This window comes from Chiloscyllium punctatum, chromosome 15 (genome assembly GCF_047496795.1).
Source record: "Chiloscyllium punctatum isolate Juve2018m chromosome 15, sChiPun1.3, whole genome shotgun sequence".
Taxonomy (NCBI): Eukaryota; Metazoa; Chordata; class Chondrichthyes; order Orectolobiformes; family Hemiscylliidae; genus Chiloscyllium; species Chiloscyllium punctatum.
In genome coordinates this window covers 84,901,740-84,919,837 of record NC_092753.1, presented here as the reverse complement: position 1 = coordinate 84,919,837, position 18,098 = coordinate 84,901,740, and the positions used below count along the sequence as shown (strand labels likewise).

The following is an 18,098-nucleotide window of genomic DNA, read 5'->3' as shown; positions in this document are numbered from 1 at the left end:
TACCACATCTACCGCTTTCCCCTCATCTACCTCCTTAGTCACCTTCTCAAAGAATTCAATAAGGTTTGTGAGGCATGACCTGCCCTTCACAAAACCATGCTGACTATCCTTGATCACATCATTCTTATCCAGATGTGCATAAATCCTATCCCTTACAATTCTCTCTAAGACTTTGCCCACAACAGAAGTGAGACTCACTGGCCTATAGTTACTAGGATTATCCCTACTCCCCTTCTTGAACAAGGGAACCACGTTTGCTAGCCTCCAGTCCTCTGGCACTACTCCTGTCGACAAAGAGGACACAAAAATCAAGGCCAATGGCTCTGCAATCTCCTCCCTTGCTTCCCAGAGAATCCTAGGATAAATGCCATCAGGCCCAGGGGACTTATCTATTTTCACCCTTGCCAGAATTTCCAACACCTCTTCTCTACATATCTCAAAGCCATCCATTCTACTTATTCGTGCCTCAGTATTCATATCGACAGCAATGTCCTGTTCCTGAGTGAATACTGACGAAAAGTATTCATTCAGCGCCTCCCCAATCTCTTCAGCCTCCACACGCAACTTCCCATTACTATCCTTGATTGGACCTATTCCTTCCCTAGTCATTCTTTTATTCCTAACATACCTATAGAAAGCCTTAGGGTTTTCCCTAATCCTACCAACTAAGGACCTTTCATGTCCCCTCCTTGCTGCTCTTAGCTCTCTCTTCAGGTCCTTCCGGGCTACCTTATAACTCTCAATTGCCCCTATTGAACCTTCACGCCTCATCTTTACAAAGGCCGCCCTCTTCCATTTAACAAGGGATTCCAACTCCTTATTAAACCACAGCTCCCTCACACGACCCTTTCCTCCCTGCCTGATAGGTACGTACTTATCAAGGACACTCAATAGTTGCTCCTTGAACAAGTTCCACATATCAATTACGCTCTTGCCTTGGAATCTACTTTTCCAATCCACACATCCTAAGTCATGCCTCAACGCATCATAATTTCCCTGCCCCCAGCTATAACTCTTGCCCTGTAGTACACACTTATCCCTCTCCATCACTAGAGTAAAAATCACCGAATTGTGGTCACTGTCCCCAAAGTGCTCACCTACCTCTAGTTCTAGGATATAGGAGCTTAACGCAGAAGGAAATCAAGAGAGCGAAAAGGAGGCACAAGATAGGCTTGGCTGAGAAGGTTAGGGTGAATTCAAAGAGGTTAAAGGAAAAAGAATAACTAGAGAGAGAATAGGACCCCTCAAAGACAAAAGTGGACACGTATGTGTAGAAATGCAGGAGATAGGCAAGGCCCTCGATGAATATTTCTCCTCTGTGTTTACTGTGGAGAAAGACATGAAGACTTGGGAACTTGGGGAAGTTAGTGATCATATCTTGGGGATAGTCCATATCCCAGTAGAGGAGGTATCAGAATATATGAAAGTGGATAAATCTCATGGTCTTGACCAGATATATCCGAGAACACTGCAAGAGGCTAGGGAAGGAATTGCGAGGGTCCTGGCTGATACTATTGCATCATCATTAGCCATGGTTGAGGTCCCTGAAGACTTGAGGGTAGCAAATGTTGTGCCTTTATTCAACAGGGCTGCAAAGGAAAATCTGGGAACTAAGAACAATAAGCCTACCATTTGTGGTAGGGAAGTTAGTTGAGAAGACTCAGAGAGATAAGATACAAATACATTTGGAAAGACAGGGTTTGATGAGGAATAGTCAGTTTGTGCGTGCGAGATCATACCTCACAAACTTGTTAGAGTTCTTTGATGAACTGACCATTACAGCTGAGAAGGGCAGGGCAGTAGACATAGTCTGTATGGATTTCATAAGGCCTTTGATGAAGTTCCACATGGTAGGCTGCTCTGGAAAGTTAGATCACATGGAATCTGGGGGAGTGGCAAATTGGATACACAGTTAGCTTGATGGTAGGAAGCAGAGGGTAATAGTGGAAGGATGCTTATCTCTCTGGAGGCCTGTGACTAATGGAATGCCTCGGGTCGGTGCTGGGCCCATTCCTGTTTTTATCTATATCAATAATTTGGATGAGAATGTACAAGGCATAATCAGTAATATTGCTGATGACACTAAAGTAGGGGGTATCATGGAGAGTAAGGAAGATAATCAGAAATTGTAGCAGAAACTTGATCACCTGAGGAATGACAAATGGAGTTTGATATAGAAAAGTGTATTTTGGAAAGTCAAATCAATGTAGAAGCATCATGATGAATGGTATGGCCTTAAGGAGCGTAGTGGAACTGAAGGACTTTGGAGTTCAGGTGCACAGTTCTCTGGAAGTGGAGTCACAGGTAGACAGGGCAGTGAAGAAGGCTTTCGGCACACTGACTTTCATCAGTCAGGGCACTGAGTATAGAAGTTGCAGTTGTACAGGACGTTGGTGAGGCCGCACTTGGAGCATTGTGTTCAGTTCTGGTCACCTAGCTCTAGGAAGGATGTTATTAAACTGGAAAGAGTGCAGAAGAAATTTACAAAAATGTTGCCAGGACTCAACAGTCTGAGTTATAGGGAGCAGTTTGACAAGCTAGGACATTTTTTAGAGCATAGGAAAATGTGGTGGGATCCTTTGGAAGTGTATAAAGATCATGAGAGGCTTGGATAGGATGAATGCACTGAGTCTTTTTCCCAGATTTGGGGACACGAGGACAAGAAGGCATCAGTTTAAGGTTAGAGGGGAAAGAGTAAAAGGGAACCTGAGGGGCAACTTTTTTACACAGAGTGTGGTATGCATATGGAATAAGCTACCAGCGGAAGTGATTGAGGCAGGTACATTAACAACCCTTAAAAGGCATTTGGACAAATACATGGATAGGAAAGGTTTAGAAGGATCTGGGTCAAGTGCAGGGAAATGGGGTTAGCGTTGGTGGACATTTTGGTCGGCATGGACTAGTTTTGGCTGAAGGGCCTGTCTCCACGCTGTAGGACTCTATGACTGACACTATGTGACTCCAGATCTACAGCAATGTGGTTGTCTCTTAACTGCCTTCTGTGCATCTAAGGATAGGCAATAAACGCTGACTGTGCCAGCAACACACACATCACATGAATGAATAAAAAAATCAGGACAGAGCAGCTTGCTTGATTATTGCCCTTGGATTCAATATTGACCCTGTCAATCACATTGATTCTAATTCTTTAGAAATTATTTCAGTTCTTGAAGGTACCATGATTGACAGGATGCACTGTGACACTTTCTTCAGCAACATTTTCCAAAACTAAGACCTGTGATTGCCAGCGTGCTGCTCTGTGGGATGTTGTCATCGTATTGCGGTTAGTATTCTGCATTGTGGCCGTAGCAGCCTCAGTTTGAATCTGAATTACGGCAGTAAGTGCTCCCTGTGCTCCAGCTTTGGGGGCGGCACGGTGGCTTAGTGGTTAGCACTGCTGCCTCACCTCGCCAGGGACCCAGGTTTGATTCCAGCCTCCGGCGACTTTGTGGAGTTTGCACATTCTCCCTGTGTCTGTGTGGGTTTCCTCCCCCAGTCCAAAGAGGAGCAGGTTAGGTGAATTAGCCGTGCTAAATTGCCCATGTGTTCAGGGATACCTAGGTTAGGTGCATTAGTCAGGGGTAAATATAGGGTAGGGGAATGGGTCCGGGCGGGTTACTCTTTTGAGGGTCAGTGTGGACTGGTTGGGCCGAAGGGCCTGTTTCCACACTGTAAGGATTCTATGATTCTAGTCTATGACTTCCATTATTGCAGCAGAACATTGGGTGGATGGGAGCATAACCATTTCCAGGTTCCCTTTCAAGTTGCAAATCATCCTGACTTGGATTTTTATCACTCCTCTATCATTACTGTGGGTTAAAATTCTGGGAATTCTTGTCCCTCAGCCAGGTAGTTTGCAGCATGTTATGACCAGGTGAGGAGGGAATCGGCTCTCCTCTTCTCAATCTCCTCAGTTTTCTGCAGCAAAATGTTTTCAATTCTTTTACCCACCTATGTATTTCTCTCTCCAATCGTAGCTAGCTAAGTTTTTTACAGCAGTACGGAGACAATTACAGTCAATTAAGGACAATTTATAGGCAATTAATAAGACTGTAAGAAAAGGATAGTGGCCAGGATAAATGGAAGATAAAAGAATACAGTTTTAAAGTCTTTAAGGTGTTTTGGAGGTGTCAGGTCTTACCTGAGGTCATGTTTGCTTAGTCGTGTCTTGGATCAGCAGCCTCCATGAATATTGCAGATGAAGTGCTTAATATTCAATGTTCCTCTGATTCATCGTTATTAGTTGCTTTATCATTTCTGAAGGCTCAGGCAGAGGGAGAGAGCCAGTCTTCTTCAATTCCAGTCATCTCTCAAGCTCCACCAATCTATTTCAGTTCCTTCTCCAGCTTCACCAATCTATTTCAGTTCCTTGAAATAGATGGCATTTATTGTGCATTTCCATGTCTAGATTCATTTTCTCCCAGCTGGATAATTGTGGGTAATGTTTTTTTTATCTTCAACATTATGAACTGCTCATAAAGGTAGAAAACAAACTGAAAATACAGGTTACTTCACATCTAATTGGTGTCAGTCTCTTTTGATAAAAGGATTAATTTCGGTTCAGGTTGCTGCTTGGTTATTGGTGGCTTCATGAAATTTGGCTGAACCTGTGACTACTCTGGACATCTTTAAGTCAGCGCTATTTCTTTCGAAACTATTTTAATTCTTTAAGGTACCATTTCTTAAAGTCAGACGATAGAAGTTGGAAATTGATCATCCATATTTTGTCACTATCACGATGAGCAATTAAGAAGACAGTCCACTATCATATTTTCAGGGCAACTCGGGATGGTATCACCCAAACCCGGGCAAGAAACTGTTTTTCAAGTCTAATACAATCCAAGCCTGCTTTAAAATATATCTTTGCATGCTGACTATGTGAGTAAGTGAGCAGACAGCTAAAATTCTCACCAAAAGAATAATGTTCGTGAGAAATTATCCAAGGAAAATTATCCAAGGAAGCAAACAATAGAAATCATTAAATAAAAATGTTTGCTTAATTTATCTGAACATTTTCTTTAAAGGCAGATGTGGTTGAAAAGTATCTTGTGCACAAACAAAAGCACTTCTGAGTTAAAAGTGTTATCCAACGTTGCCCAAGTATCTTAAGGTTTAAACCAAATCCTAAAGAATTAAACTCAATTAATTTCTTTCAGTTACATTCTGCCTGCTGGTCTGTAGGACAATATAGAAAGCCTTCTGTACCAACAGAAATGACTTGAAATGTTTTATTTTGACTGTCACGTCCGACAATTAGGATACTAGGAAAATTCGTAGATGTTATAAAAGCAAAATACTGCTCATTCTTGATGTCTGAAACAAAAAAAAACAGAGATTGATCAGATTCACTACAGTGTGGAAACAGGCCCTTCGGCCCAACAAGTCCACACCAACCCTCCGAAGTGCAACCCACTCAGACCCATTCCCCTCTGACTAATGCACCTAACACTATGGGCAATTTAGCATGGCCAATTCACCTAACCTGCACATCTTTGGACTGTGGGAGGAAACCAGAGCACCCGGAGGAAACCCACGCAGACACGGGCAGAATGTGCAAACTCCACACAGACAGTTACCCAAAGCTGGAAATTGAACCCGGTCCCTGGCGCTGTGAGGCAGCAGTGCTAACCACTGAGCCACCGTGTCGTCCTTTTGGTGGAGAAACTCAGCAGGTCTGTGGAGTGAGGAACAGAGTTAACATTTTGAGTCCACCAGTCTTCTCTTCTTCAGAACACAGAAACGGGAGAGGATTCAACAAAGTTACCCCATTTTTTCTCTCCACAGGTGCTGCTGAATCCAACATTTTCTGTGTTTTGAAAGCCCAGCTCTTCGTCTGTCTCACCCATACATGATTGTGTGACATTGTTAACTTAATAGTCTTCCACATTTTTACAAGTGTACACTCTCAAGAGTCTTCATTTGGTTGAAATACATCTAATTGCATTTCGTTTGCGGTGGAATGCTTACATGAGTATCCTTCCTTGTCCAGCTCAACCCATCTCCCTACAGACCAAATGCTATGAGGCCTTTGTTAATAAGCCGATCCCATACTGTCACTCATCCATATATTTTCTTGTAGGAAGAAGGTTCAAACAGGTCATAAGTCAGAGTTCTTCTGTCAAATAATTAAAAAAATCTATTTTTTATAGCCAGAATACCTGAAACTTCACTTTGTGTGAAATGATCAAACTGAGCTGAGCTACTAATTGGAGTACTGTATTTATCATCTAATCTGTTACCTCTGGAATTTCCAGAGTCTCTCTTCCAGCCTTCAAAGGTCACCTAAAAACCTATCTCATTAAGATTCTTCCTGCTTTGATGTTCACTTCTCGTTGAAAAGTGTTCTGAGAACTTCATCTGCATAAAGGTCAATAACTAAATGATTGCATAGCTGAGGAAGGAAATATTTTGTCAAACCTTTTCATTTTGAACTCAGGACATTTGCAAGAATTTCCAACTACATTGTGCCCAAAGTTGGAAATTATTCTGTGATCGGCATTTGCTAAACAATTCCAAGTGTGCTAAGAATTATGCTAGGCTGAAGTGGGTACTGCAGATGCTGGAGATTAAAGTCAAGATTAGAGTGGTGGAAAAGCACAGCGGGTCAGACAGCATCTGAGGAGCAGGAAAATCGACATTTCAGGCAAAAGCCCTTCATCAGGAATGCCCGAAATGTTGATTTTCCTGCTCCTTGGATGCTGCCTGACCTACTGTGCCTTTCCAGCACCACTCTAAGAATTATGCTGACAGCCAAAAAAAGTAGTTAGCCCGGTGCATTGTACATGGTGAAAGCTGTACGAAAGTGTAATACATAAGGCCCAGTCTTTGTAGACAGAATGTATAAAAGTGGGGAGTTCATTAGCTCAATTGGCTAGATGTCTGCTTTGCACTGTAGAGTGACACTTACAGTGTGAGTTCAGTTCCCACACTGGTTGAGGTTGCCATAAAAGTCCAGCCTTCTTTACCTCACTCCTCACCAGACGTTGTGGTGACTCTCAGATTGAACTTGCCATCAGTTGTCTCCCTCACACTAATGAAAGAGTGGGACTGTATCTTTACCATACATACAATATTCCACTTTCAAGATAAATACCAAACATGCTCTGGCTAATTCCTTATTGTTGTGACTTGACTAATCAGAGTGAACTGATTGGTTTAAATCTATACAAAGGTTGTCAGTTAACTCACAGTTAACTGGTGCATAATCCTTGGTAATGTTTCGACCAATCAGTGTACATTTGGGAACCAAGCAGCACTTACAGTATATCATTTTGTTCACCTTTACATTGGTATTCTTGCCTATGTCCTGATAAATGCAAGATTAAATCTTTGATAAAGTATGTCTTTTCTCATCAATACTCAAGTTCTGTACAGCCAAATGCTTAAATGAAGGTTAAAAATCACACATCCCTTCATGCCCGAACCGTCGATTCTCCTGCTCCTTGGATGCTGCCTGACCTGCTGCGTTTTTCCAGCAACACAGTTTCAGCTCTGATCCCAAGCATCTGCAGTCCTCACTTTCTCCTAAAAATCACACAACACCAGGTTATGGTCCAACAGGTTTAATTGGAAGCACACTAGCTTTCGGAGCGACACTCCTTCATCAGGTGATTGTGGAGGGCTCGATCGTAACACAGAATTTATAGCAAAAATTTACAGTGTGATGAAACTGAAATTATACACTGAAAAATTGATTGTCTGTTAAGCCTTTCATCTGTTAGAATAGAGTGATAGTTTCACTTCTTTCATGTGTAAATGACAAAACCTTTTTTTCAAGTTGCATTCTCGGGATAGCTGTTAACAATGGTGATAGCTAGACAATATGTTGAAGGTGTTGGCCCCCTGTGTTCTCTGTCTATGCCATGATGTTTAGATTGATTCTAATCTAAAAAGTGAGATTAAGGAGTTTTACATGAATTCATGCAGTTTTTGAGCTCAGAGTTCTTCGTGAATGCATGCAGTTTTTGAGCAAAGTACAATGTAACTCTGCAAGTACGAATTCACCCCGCAAAACATATGTGTGCATGTGGGTCTTTGTCTGTCTATGTGTGTGTGTCTGTCTGGGGTGGGGGTTGTGAGTGTGAGAAAGTGTGTGTGTGTGTAATGAGTGCAGATTGTCTTAAGTCTGTGAGGGGGTGCATGTGTGAGTGTGGGAGTGTGTGTGTCTATAAGGGTGTGTGTGGGTGTCTGTATGCGTGTCTGTGTGTACCTGTGTCTGTGTGTATGTGAGAGTGTGTGAGTGTAGGAATATCTGTGTGTGTGTATAGTGCTATGGTGGTCACCTGTAATGTGACATGAACCCAAGGTCCCGGTTGAGGCCCTCCCTATGGGTACCGAACTTAGCTATCAGCCTCTGCTCGGCCACTTTTCTCTGCTGCCTGTCCCGAAGTCCACCTTGGAGGATGGTCACCCGAAGGTCTGAGGCTGAATGTCCTGGACCACTGAAGTGTTCCCCAACTGGGAGGGAACCCTCCTGTCTGTTGATTGTTGTGCGGTGTCCATTAATCCGTTGTCGTAGCCTTTGCTTGGTTTCCCCAATGTACCATGTCTCTGGGCATCCTTGCCTGCAACGTATAAGATAGACAATGTTGGCTGAGTCACATGTGTACCTGCTATCTACAAGGTGGGAAGTGTCCCCATGCGTGATAGTGGTATCTATGTCCACACTCTGACATGTCTTGCAGCGTCCACCGTGACAGGGTTGTATGGAGTTGTCCTGAAAGCTGGGCAGTTTGCTACGAACAACGATCTGTTTGAGGTTTGGCGGTTGTTTAAAGGCAAGTAATGGAGGTGTGGGGAAGGTCTTGGTGAGGTGCTCATCCTCATTGATAATGTGTTGCAGGTCACGAAGAACATGACATAATTTTTCAGCTCCTGGGAAGTACTGAACAATGAAGGGTACCCTGTCAGTTGCAGCACGTGTCTGTTTCCTGAGGAGGTCATTACGGTTCTTTGCTGTGGCACGTCAGAACTGGCAGTCAACGAGTTGAGCATCGTACCCCGTTCTTGTGAGGGCATCCTTGAGTACTTCCAGGTGTCTGTCACGTTCCTCCTCATCTGAGCAGATCCGGTGTATGCGTAGAGCTTGTCCATAGGGAATGGCTGTTTTAATATGTTTTGGGTGGAAGCTGGAGAAGTGTAGCATTGTGAGGTTGTCTATGGGTTTGTGGTAGAGTGTAGTGCTGAGGTGTTCATCCTTGATGGAGATGCATGTGTCCAAGAATGAGACAGGTAGTCGAGAGTAGTCTATGGTGAGTTTGATGGTGGGATGAAACTTGTTGATGTCACTGTGTAGTTTTATCAGTGACTCCTCACCGTGGGTCCAGAGGAAAAAAATGTTGTCAATGTACCTGGTGTATAATGTTGGTTGGAGATCCTGCATAGAGAAGAAGTCTTGTTCAAACCTGTGCATAAAAATGTTGGTATATTGGGGTGCAAATTTGGTCCCCAAGGCTGTTCCGTGTGTCTGGATGAAGAACTGGTTGTCAAAGGTGAAGACGTTGAGATCGAGGATAAAGCGGATGAGATGTAGGGTGGTGTTTGGAGATTGGCAGTGGTTGGTGTTGAGTACTGAGGCTGTTGCCGCAATGCCATCATTGTGGGGGATGCCGGTGTAGAGTGCGGAAACGTCCATTGTGACGAGGAATGTTCCCGGTTCGATTGGTCCGTGGGTGCTGAGTTTCTGTAAGAAATCCGTAGTGTTGCAACAGAAGCTGGAGATCCCCTGTACAATAGGTTTCAAGATGCCTTACATGGGATCTTTGTGGGGTGAATTTGTACTTGCAGAGTTACATTGTACTTTGCTCAAAAACTGCATGCATTCATGTAAAACTCTGTTATCGCACTTTTTAGATTAGAATCAATCTAAACATCATGGCATAGACAGAGAACACAGGGGGCCAACACCTTCAACATATTGTCTAGCTATCACCATTGTTAACAGCTAACCCGAGAATGCAACTTTAAAAAAAAGGTTTTGTGATTTACACATGAAAGAAGTGAAACTATCACTCTATTCTAACAGATGAAAGGCTTAACAGACAATCAATTTTTCAGTGTATAATTTCAGTTACATCACACTGTAAATTTTTGCTATAAATTCTGTGTTACAATCGAGCCCTCCACTATCACCTGATGAAGGAGTGTCGCTCCGAAAGCTAGTGTGCTTCCAATTAAATCAGTTGGACTATAACCTGGTGTTGTGTGATTTTTAATTTTGTACACCCCAGTCCAACACCGGCATCTCCAAATCATTAAATGAAGGTGGTTGCCTTATTCACTTTTTGCAGGATTTATAAAGTGTGGAATTATCATCTCCACATTTGTCTAATCTCCTGACTAAAAAAACCTCAAACTTTTCTCTTCATTAACACATTTCATTTACTCTCTTGGACTTTGGCATTCTGTATAAAGGAACTCGATGATTCATTTTGGCTTCTCAACAACATATATATCGACCTAGAAAAGTCCATAGGATCATTACCACTGCAAACCCTGCCCCCACTGTAAAACTTGTTGAATCTAATAGGGTCAGAGGGTCCCTGATAGTTTTGGGAGGAAGACCTATGACATCTGGGTTTGTGACAGGAGATCCTAGAGGGATTTGTCTCTTCTATCCATGGTATTACAGGCACAGCAGAGGCTCTAGTCTTTTTCAGCTGCCCCAGACAAGGCTGGCTTCCAGTTTATCCAACTTCTGACTAAATATGTGGCCAGTCCTTCCAATGTTATAGTAGGGTTGGGGAAAGGGAGTCAACAAAATGTCTGCAAAATAGTTGGGGCTTAAGTATCCAAACTCAGGACACAGATTGCCCACAAGTGTCACATTTATTTCTTGCAGCACTTTTCCTGTGGCACTTTATCGGTCACAGTCATATCTGCTGGCTGTCCTTTAGACAAGGTCTTGGGTGCTCTGCCAGCCCTGAGAAACAAATATATGGACAAAGCATATTTAATGCGTATGGAATACTTTACTGATGACTAAAACATGCTTCTGTTTGCAAACTATAAGCTATTTGATCAAACAATGTTTGCTGATATTAAATGTTAATGTTTTCCTGCTCATGTATGAAGCCATGTATGGCTATGAGGAAGGAAATTGAGGGTGAGATCCTCTGGACACCTCTTTCAGCCTACTGGCCTCACTCAGTGGGACAGGAATCTGTAATCACAGTATTCTTGTTTTCCAATCCCTCAATGAACTGACTTTCTATCTCTTATGTTTCTTCCATCTGAGATATCTGAACTCCTCCAATTCTGTCTCTTGAACATCTCCAATCTTTAATCACTGTACTATTGACAACCCCTGTCTTTAGCTGCCAAGACCTAAGCTCTGGAATATCACTGACTAAACCCCCATTCATGCACCCATCAACTCCTTGACCCCACTACTGTTCCCCCGTCGCCAAAACCCTCCATTTCCCTACATTTTCTCCCCTTTTAGACACTGCTTAAAATCTGTTGATGGAGATTTGAGTCAGCTTTCCTCACATTGACTTGTGTAGCTTAATGTAAAATTTTGTTTGGTACTTGCTTATGAAGCATATTGGGACATTTTAAGTGTAGCATAAATAGCAGTTGGTGTTATTCTTCTCAGCACTAATTTAATTATGTTGCCTAAATGTGTAAAGTAGCCTTATGGCCATTAAAACTGATCTAAAACTATAACAAAAATGCTATTAGCATTCATGAAGAGGTCACAACTGTGACCTTTCATCAGACCTTTTGGTAGGTCACTGATCTGAAAAATAAAACTCTTCCTCTGGTGGATTCTAGCAGACCTACTGAGTATTTCCAACATTTTCTATTTGACAATAAGATGTTTTTCTATTTGTGTCTGGCAGCTGAGTGGCTCCGACCCCAAAATGAAACTTTCTGTTGAATGTTTTCAGTACTAGTAACAATGAAATATTTTAAGAGCAGTGTAGTTTACTGCTTTCCTCATAATAATGAATAACAATGCAGAGAATTTAAGTAATGTTTTAAATCATTTATCCAGCAATCACACCTATTGTGTTGGATACTCTGACAGACCCATCCAGGAGAACACAGCTGTGCCTTCAGGCTCTGCTCTATTCCAAATTTGACCACTTTATTGATGCTCCATCTCTGGCTCTGATAATGCAATTGTACAAAGAGCATTCCAAGATGAAAAATACAGATTCTTGTAAGATGGCTCCCTTAAATCATTCAGAATATGTATTCCCATGCAGACCAGAAGGTAGTGCTTGTGATGTTGCAGATGACGTACATATCCTTTCTATTCTCCTGTATTACTGAATAGTTTAATTTCAATTACTTATTGCACATTGACTGGTTAGTGAGGTTAGATCACATGGAGTCCAGGCAGAGCTAACCAATGGATTACAAAATTGGCTCGATGATAGGAGGCGGAGCTTGGTGGTAGAGGGTTGTTGTTCAAACCAGAAGCCTGTGGTCAGTGATGTATCACAAGGGTCAGCACTAGATCCACTGATGTTTATGATTTCAATGAACAATTTGGATGAGAATATAGGAAAGATGGTCAGTAAGTTTGCAGATGGCACCAAATTGGTGGTATAGCAGACATTGACAAGGGGACTAAAAGTACAATGGGATCTGATTAACTGGGCTACTGGGCCAAGGATTGCAGGTCCAGAGTTTAATTCAGACAAATGCGAGGTGTTGCATTTTTGTAAGACAAATGAGGGCAGACCTTGCCCAGTTAATGGTAGGGCCCTGGGGAACAGAGAAACTGATGGGTGCAAGTACATAGTCCCTTGAAAATGGTATCACCATCACAAGGTCATGAAGAAAGCATTTGGCACACTTGCCTTCATCAGTCAGAGCACTGAGTATAGGAATTGGGATGTCATGTTATGGCTGTACAAGACATATTTGAAGTACTGCATACAATATGGTCTCCCTGCCATTGGAAGAGTATTATTAAACTGGCAAGGATGCAAAAAGGTTTTACAGGATGTTACCAAGACAGGAAGGCTTGCAACATAAGGAGAGGTCGAAACATCTTCTGTTGAATGTAGGAAGCTTATGGGTAACTTGAAGAGGTTTACCAAATCATGAGGGGCATAGACACAATGAATAGACAAGGTCTTTTCCACAGGAAAGGGATAGTCCAAAACTAGAGGGCATAGGTTTATGATGAGAAGGGAAAGATTTAAAAGGTACTTGAGGAGCAACTTTTTCAAATCTTTGGAACAAGCAGCCAGAGGTGGTAGAGGCGGATACAATTACAGCATTTAAAAGAACACTTGGACAGGTATATGGATAGAAAAGGTTTAGAGGGCTATGTGCCAAAAGCAGGCAAATGGGGTTACTTTAGTTTAGGAAACCTGGTAGGCATGGGCAAGTTGGACCAAGGGCCTGTTTCTGTGCTGTATGTCTCTATGACACTATTACTTAATGACTGCAATGTCCTGCTTTATAAAAGGATTGGAATGTGTGCTGAAAGACCCATCCAATGGTGTGACTGCTGATTCTGAACTGCGTAATGATAATCATTAGGCATTCCATACATGGCCTCAGATGCAATACCACAGCAATTGATTGATACTGCTAGTATCCTGTAAATAATCCAGAGCATTTACTGACCTGTCACCCTTTAATGGAGGATAAAGCAGGTATATATTCATTTAACACCAATGTCCTGTGTGTTTACCAGACAATAATGCATGATATGCACTAAAAACAAATGGATGGGTACACACAAAAAAAAACAGACCAAGAATTCCATCCAGTAAATACAGAATTGAATATATTCAGTCACTACGACCCTTAGTTATAAATGAGTAAGAGCAGGGACTTTGGAAAACGGTTTGCCAGTCATCAGGAACAAACATCTGAATTCAATTTAATAAATCTGAAAATTATACAATGCAGACATAAACTATTTGGCCTGTTGGCTTATACACGAAACATTGACTCTCCTGCTCCTCAGATGCTGCCTGATCAGCTGTGCTTTTCCAGCACCACCATTTTTGACTCTGACTCTCCAGCATCTGCAGTCCTCACTTTCTCCTGTTTGGTTTGTGTTGGTTTTCACTGGTCAGCAATAGTCCTCAGAATTAACATCCTGAAATAGACACAGATCTATTCATATATTCATAGCATAGAATGGCAGAGGTGTTGCCGGGCAGGATGAGGCCATTCAGCCCGTTGTGCCTGTACCAGATTGCTAAATGAACACCATTACCTAGTGCCAATCTCCTGCTTTTACACTCCCACCCCCCCATAGACTAATGTATAGTGGTGTTGATTAACTCAGTTGGAGGAACAGCTAGTTTGCAATGCGAAGTGATACCAAAGGTGTGGTTCAATTCGTGTCCTGGTTGAGATTACCTGGAAGGATTCTCATCAACCACCACCTAGTCATATCTCTCTGAGGAGGGAGCAATGCTATGGTCTGGTTGGGCTATAGCCACTTTACCATTCAATGTGTCAATATACCTTGCTGAGGGCTATGCACTAATGTTTGGACGGTGCCCCACTTAGCAGTGAGGTGTTAGAACAAGGAGTAACGATGTCTTGTAGACCTCAGATCAGCAAGGATGGCTCTACTGTGAGTTTCCTCTTTTTAACAGGGTCAGTGGTGTTTATTCTTACTGTAAATTTGCTAGCGAGAAATTACTAATCACCAACCAGTCATTCCTTCTCCCTTTAAGGAACAGACGATTGACAGAGGTGTTTGTTTTTTTTTCCGGCTGGAGGCTGGACCTGCAATTCCGAGAAGGCAGCTCCGTCAAATCCAATTGGAAATGAAGGAAAGGTGGGGCGGAGCTGGGGCCAGTGACAGTGACTTCGCTCCAGGACAGAAAGGGTTAAAAGCAGTCGCTCTGTTGTTTCGCTTTCCCATCTTACCCATAAGCTTACAAAAATCAAGCTGCAGATCGCTTTAGTAGAGGTACAATATTTATCCAAGAGTTTAATATGATTTAATATTTATGCAGGCACTGTCCATCTATATTACTGATTATAAATATTATTTGAACAGGAGTGGATATTTTATATAAATATTAAACAACCGCTGTATCAAACAGTTCTATTAAAATCACCCTTTTTAAAAAGAATATCATCAGGGACATAATTAGAAACGGATTTTCTTTTTAATGCATAAGTCTAATACTCACATTTAACTTCCTGAAAAGATGTCTCCGAGTATTGTAACTGACGATGAGTACAGAACTCTGACTAATATTTCTAATGGGACACATTTAATCTCGTCAATTTTCTAAGTAGATGTTCATTGCCGATCGATTCCAACCCCCCCCCCCCCCAACACCACCACCCGCAGGCAACAAAAGAATCGACTCTGCCCCTTTAAGAAACAATGGGAGTTTGTCAATGATAAATAAAACGCTAAGCAGATATCCAGTATTGGGTGTGTTGTCCTTTATGGAGCATTCAGCTTGAGAAAGAGAGAGAGAGAGAGAGAGAAAGGGTGAGAAGGGTGCTCAAATCTGGTCTGCAGCAAACAAGAGGTTAACTCTCTGCTTTAAGACTCTGGGAGTGGGTTAATGGGTTGTGATCTAATGGTATCAGGCGCTGGTTTAGCGCTGGGATCAATGTGGTTTAAGCAGTGGGAAGATGTGGATGTGTTGGACAGTGTTGAATTTGGAGGCTGACTGCAGAGCTGACTGTAGTGCTGTACCTGTGGACCAGCCTCCGACCTGGTGCTGCTGCTGCTGCTGCTGTTGCTGTTGTCAGTGTCTGTGTGTCCCAGCACACCTGGCTGTCTCTCAGGGCTGCAGAGCTGACTAATACACACCCTCTGAATCTCTGATACGTTTTCTTTTGCACTCAAGAGGAAGGAAAAGAAGAGAGGAGATCAGGTTTTAAGGACACAGCCAGGAAATACAAAATTTAATAGCCCCAGCATAAAGGGCTACCAAAACAAACTGGTTTGTCTTCAGTGCCTGCTGTAGCCAAGAGCTCTCTCTCTATCTGTCTGTCTCTCTCTCTCTGTGTGGATGTTAACCTTCACATACAGTAACAATTTTCAAATATAGCAGAAGACGGTCAAGTGCACAGGGATCATTACAAGAAGGACAAAGCCTAGGGCATGTGGATCGTGACAACTCTCTTACTCCACAGCATCCTGAATGGTGAGTTAGTTAATGAAACAGCCCCTTTCCACATTAAAACTGTGGGATGGCAGTGAATGTTTCTTTACATTTCCCTCTACTCTGTGATCAGCAGGAGACAGAAAATTGCACTGTAATCATTTAAAGTAGCTTACCTAGCAGAGTCAGTGCCTGGTGCTATAATATGACCAATTCAAACAAATGCAGGCAAGCATTGTGCCTTTCTATATGCTGTAATTAATCTAAATTTTATATCTCTGTATAGCATTATGGAAATGTCACTGATGATTGATTGTGTGGATGTGGATATAGATGATAGAAATGTGATCTCAAATGGGGGAAGAGGCTAAAATAAGAAAGTGTGTTAAAATATAAGAATATTGGAACTGTATCTCACTATTGATATGCACACCGACACATATGTGCACATTACAGATATATGTTAAATGTATGTATCTTTGCAAAGATAGAGTGAGAATCTGAAAATGCGGCTTAAGATCGAAATTGTGCCTCAAAAGGCAAATGAGTTTCATGGAGATCGAGCCACAAGATTTATTTATACTTGGGGGGGGGGGGGGGGGTAGGTTGGTGGGGACAGATAAGAAGCCTCTTTGATGGGCAACTAAACCCTTTGAAGAATAAATGGAGATGGGCAATGTGGATGGTGTAAGGCAAGGGTTGGAATTGGGGGAGGGGATGGTGGATGTAGAGTGTGGGATCGTGGGGTTTCTCTTTCTTAAATCTGAATATGCTTATAAAGCAAAAGGTAGTGATAATAGACAGGTAATTCAGATAGACGTACCACTCCCCCCCCACCCCCCACCTCAACCACCATCAATTTCCTTCATCAGTCTAAAGTATACTGTTGAAATTCAATGCTGAAGAGATGAATGAGGGAGCGAAGGTAGATGGCACGGAAAGATGGATAGATAAATGACCCTCAATCTGCAGCTGAAGTTCTTTTGACTCCTGGAGCTGTGAGCAGCGTCTAAGTGTGAGACAGCATTGCTATTTATAGAATCTCATTTTTAAATGCATTGTATTCAAGCAAAGTCACCTCAATACCAAATGCAAACTCTCCTGAGCTTTTCAATAACACACACACAGAAAACACATATATATGCACATAACAGCAGTAACCCAGGATTTACTCAAATTTAATATCTAAATATCTGTGAGGATTTAGCTTCTAAAATCAAAAACTTTCAAGGAAAGACAATTGATATTTTATTTTGTAGAATTTCCAAACCGACTTTCAAAAAGCCGAATGCAAATTATTTTAGACATTATGTGGCTTTAAAACAAAATGACCCATGATGCCTGCAATTTGTAGACACTGAACCATTTTACTACCAAATCATTTCTAGAGACCATCTATTATATCTTCACATAGTCTATGTAGATTGCCACAAGAATTCGTTAGATGCTCAGTTTATTTAATAGTGATTGATGTATCTCTTCTTGTAACAGCATTTTTGCTGCTTTTATTTCAAATTGACTCAAGAATTTTTTTTGGTGTAAAAGCAAAATTCATCTATTTAAAAGCTGTCAGCTCTGATTGAAGTATTTCTGACTTCTCTCTCTCTCTCCAAGGCTCCCAACAGTTCCCCTCAAGTGATTATGCTAATTGGTGTTTGATCAAATGATTAAATTATAATTCGATTAATCCTGTGAGCTAAATGCTTCAAACACATTTCCATGCACCCCAGCTGCTTTTTTTTTCTGCTTTTTTTTCCCTACATTGACATGAAATTAAACCATCACAAACTTGATGCATTTTTTGAATACAAGCATACGAAACAAGTAACATTGGATCAAGAAGAAAAAAACGCCTGGGTTTTTCTATACCAAATACCACTGTGTTGCTGTTTCAAATTTAAAGGCTATTGCAGACTCTGGCGGAAGATGTTAAATTGATTGTCTGCCTATGATTTGATTCCATATATATTCTGAGCTCAATTTCCTTGATCCTTCATCACATTGTAAAGACTGGCAACTTAGATGAATTAGAGAAATAAT

General features: G+C 41.8%; 1 protein-coding gene and 1 long non-coding RNA gene across 3 annotated transcripts in view; one reads left to right on the top strand and one right to left on the bottom strand.

The window, feature by feature from the left end:
- Positions 1–13,736: 13,736 nt before the first annotated feature.
- Positions 13,737–15,234, bottom strand: LOC140486477 (uncharacterized). The gene is made up of 2 exons (XR_011962588.1): positions 15,126–15,234; positions 13,737–14,071 (listed from the first exon to the last, which is right to left on the bottom strand). It is a non-coding gene; the product is annotated as an uncharacterized lncRNA (long non-coding RNA).
- A 185-nt stretch (positions 15,235–15,419) lies between these two features.
- Positions 15,420–18,098, top strand: part of LOC140486476 (cell adhesion molecule DSCAM) — a 693,577-nt gene continuing 690,898 nt past the window's right edge. For both annotated transcript variants that reach the window (XM_072585696.1, XM_072585695.1), the window contains exon 1: positions 15,420–16,100. In XM_072585696.1, coding sequence (XP_072441797.1) covers positions 16,058–16,100 — 43 coding nt within the window. In that variant the 5' untranslated portion in view covers positions 15,420–16,057. The remainder of the gene's footprint in view (positions 16,101–18,098) is intronic.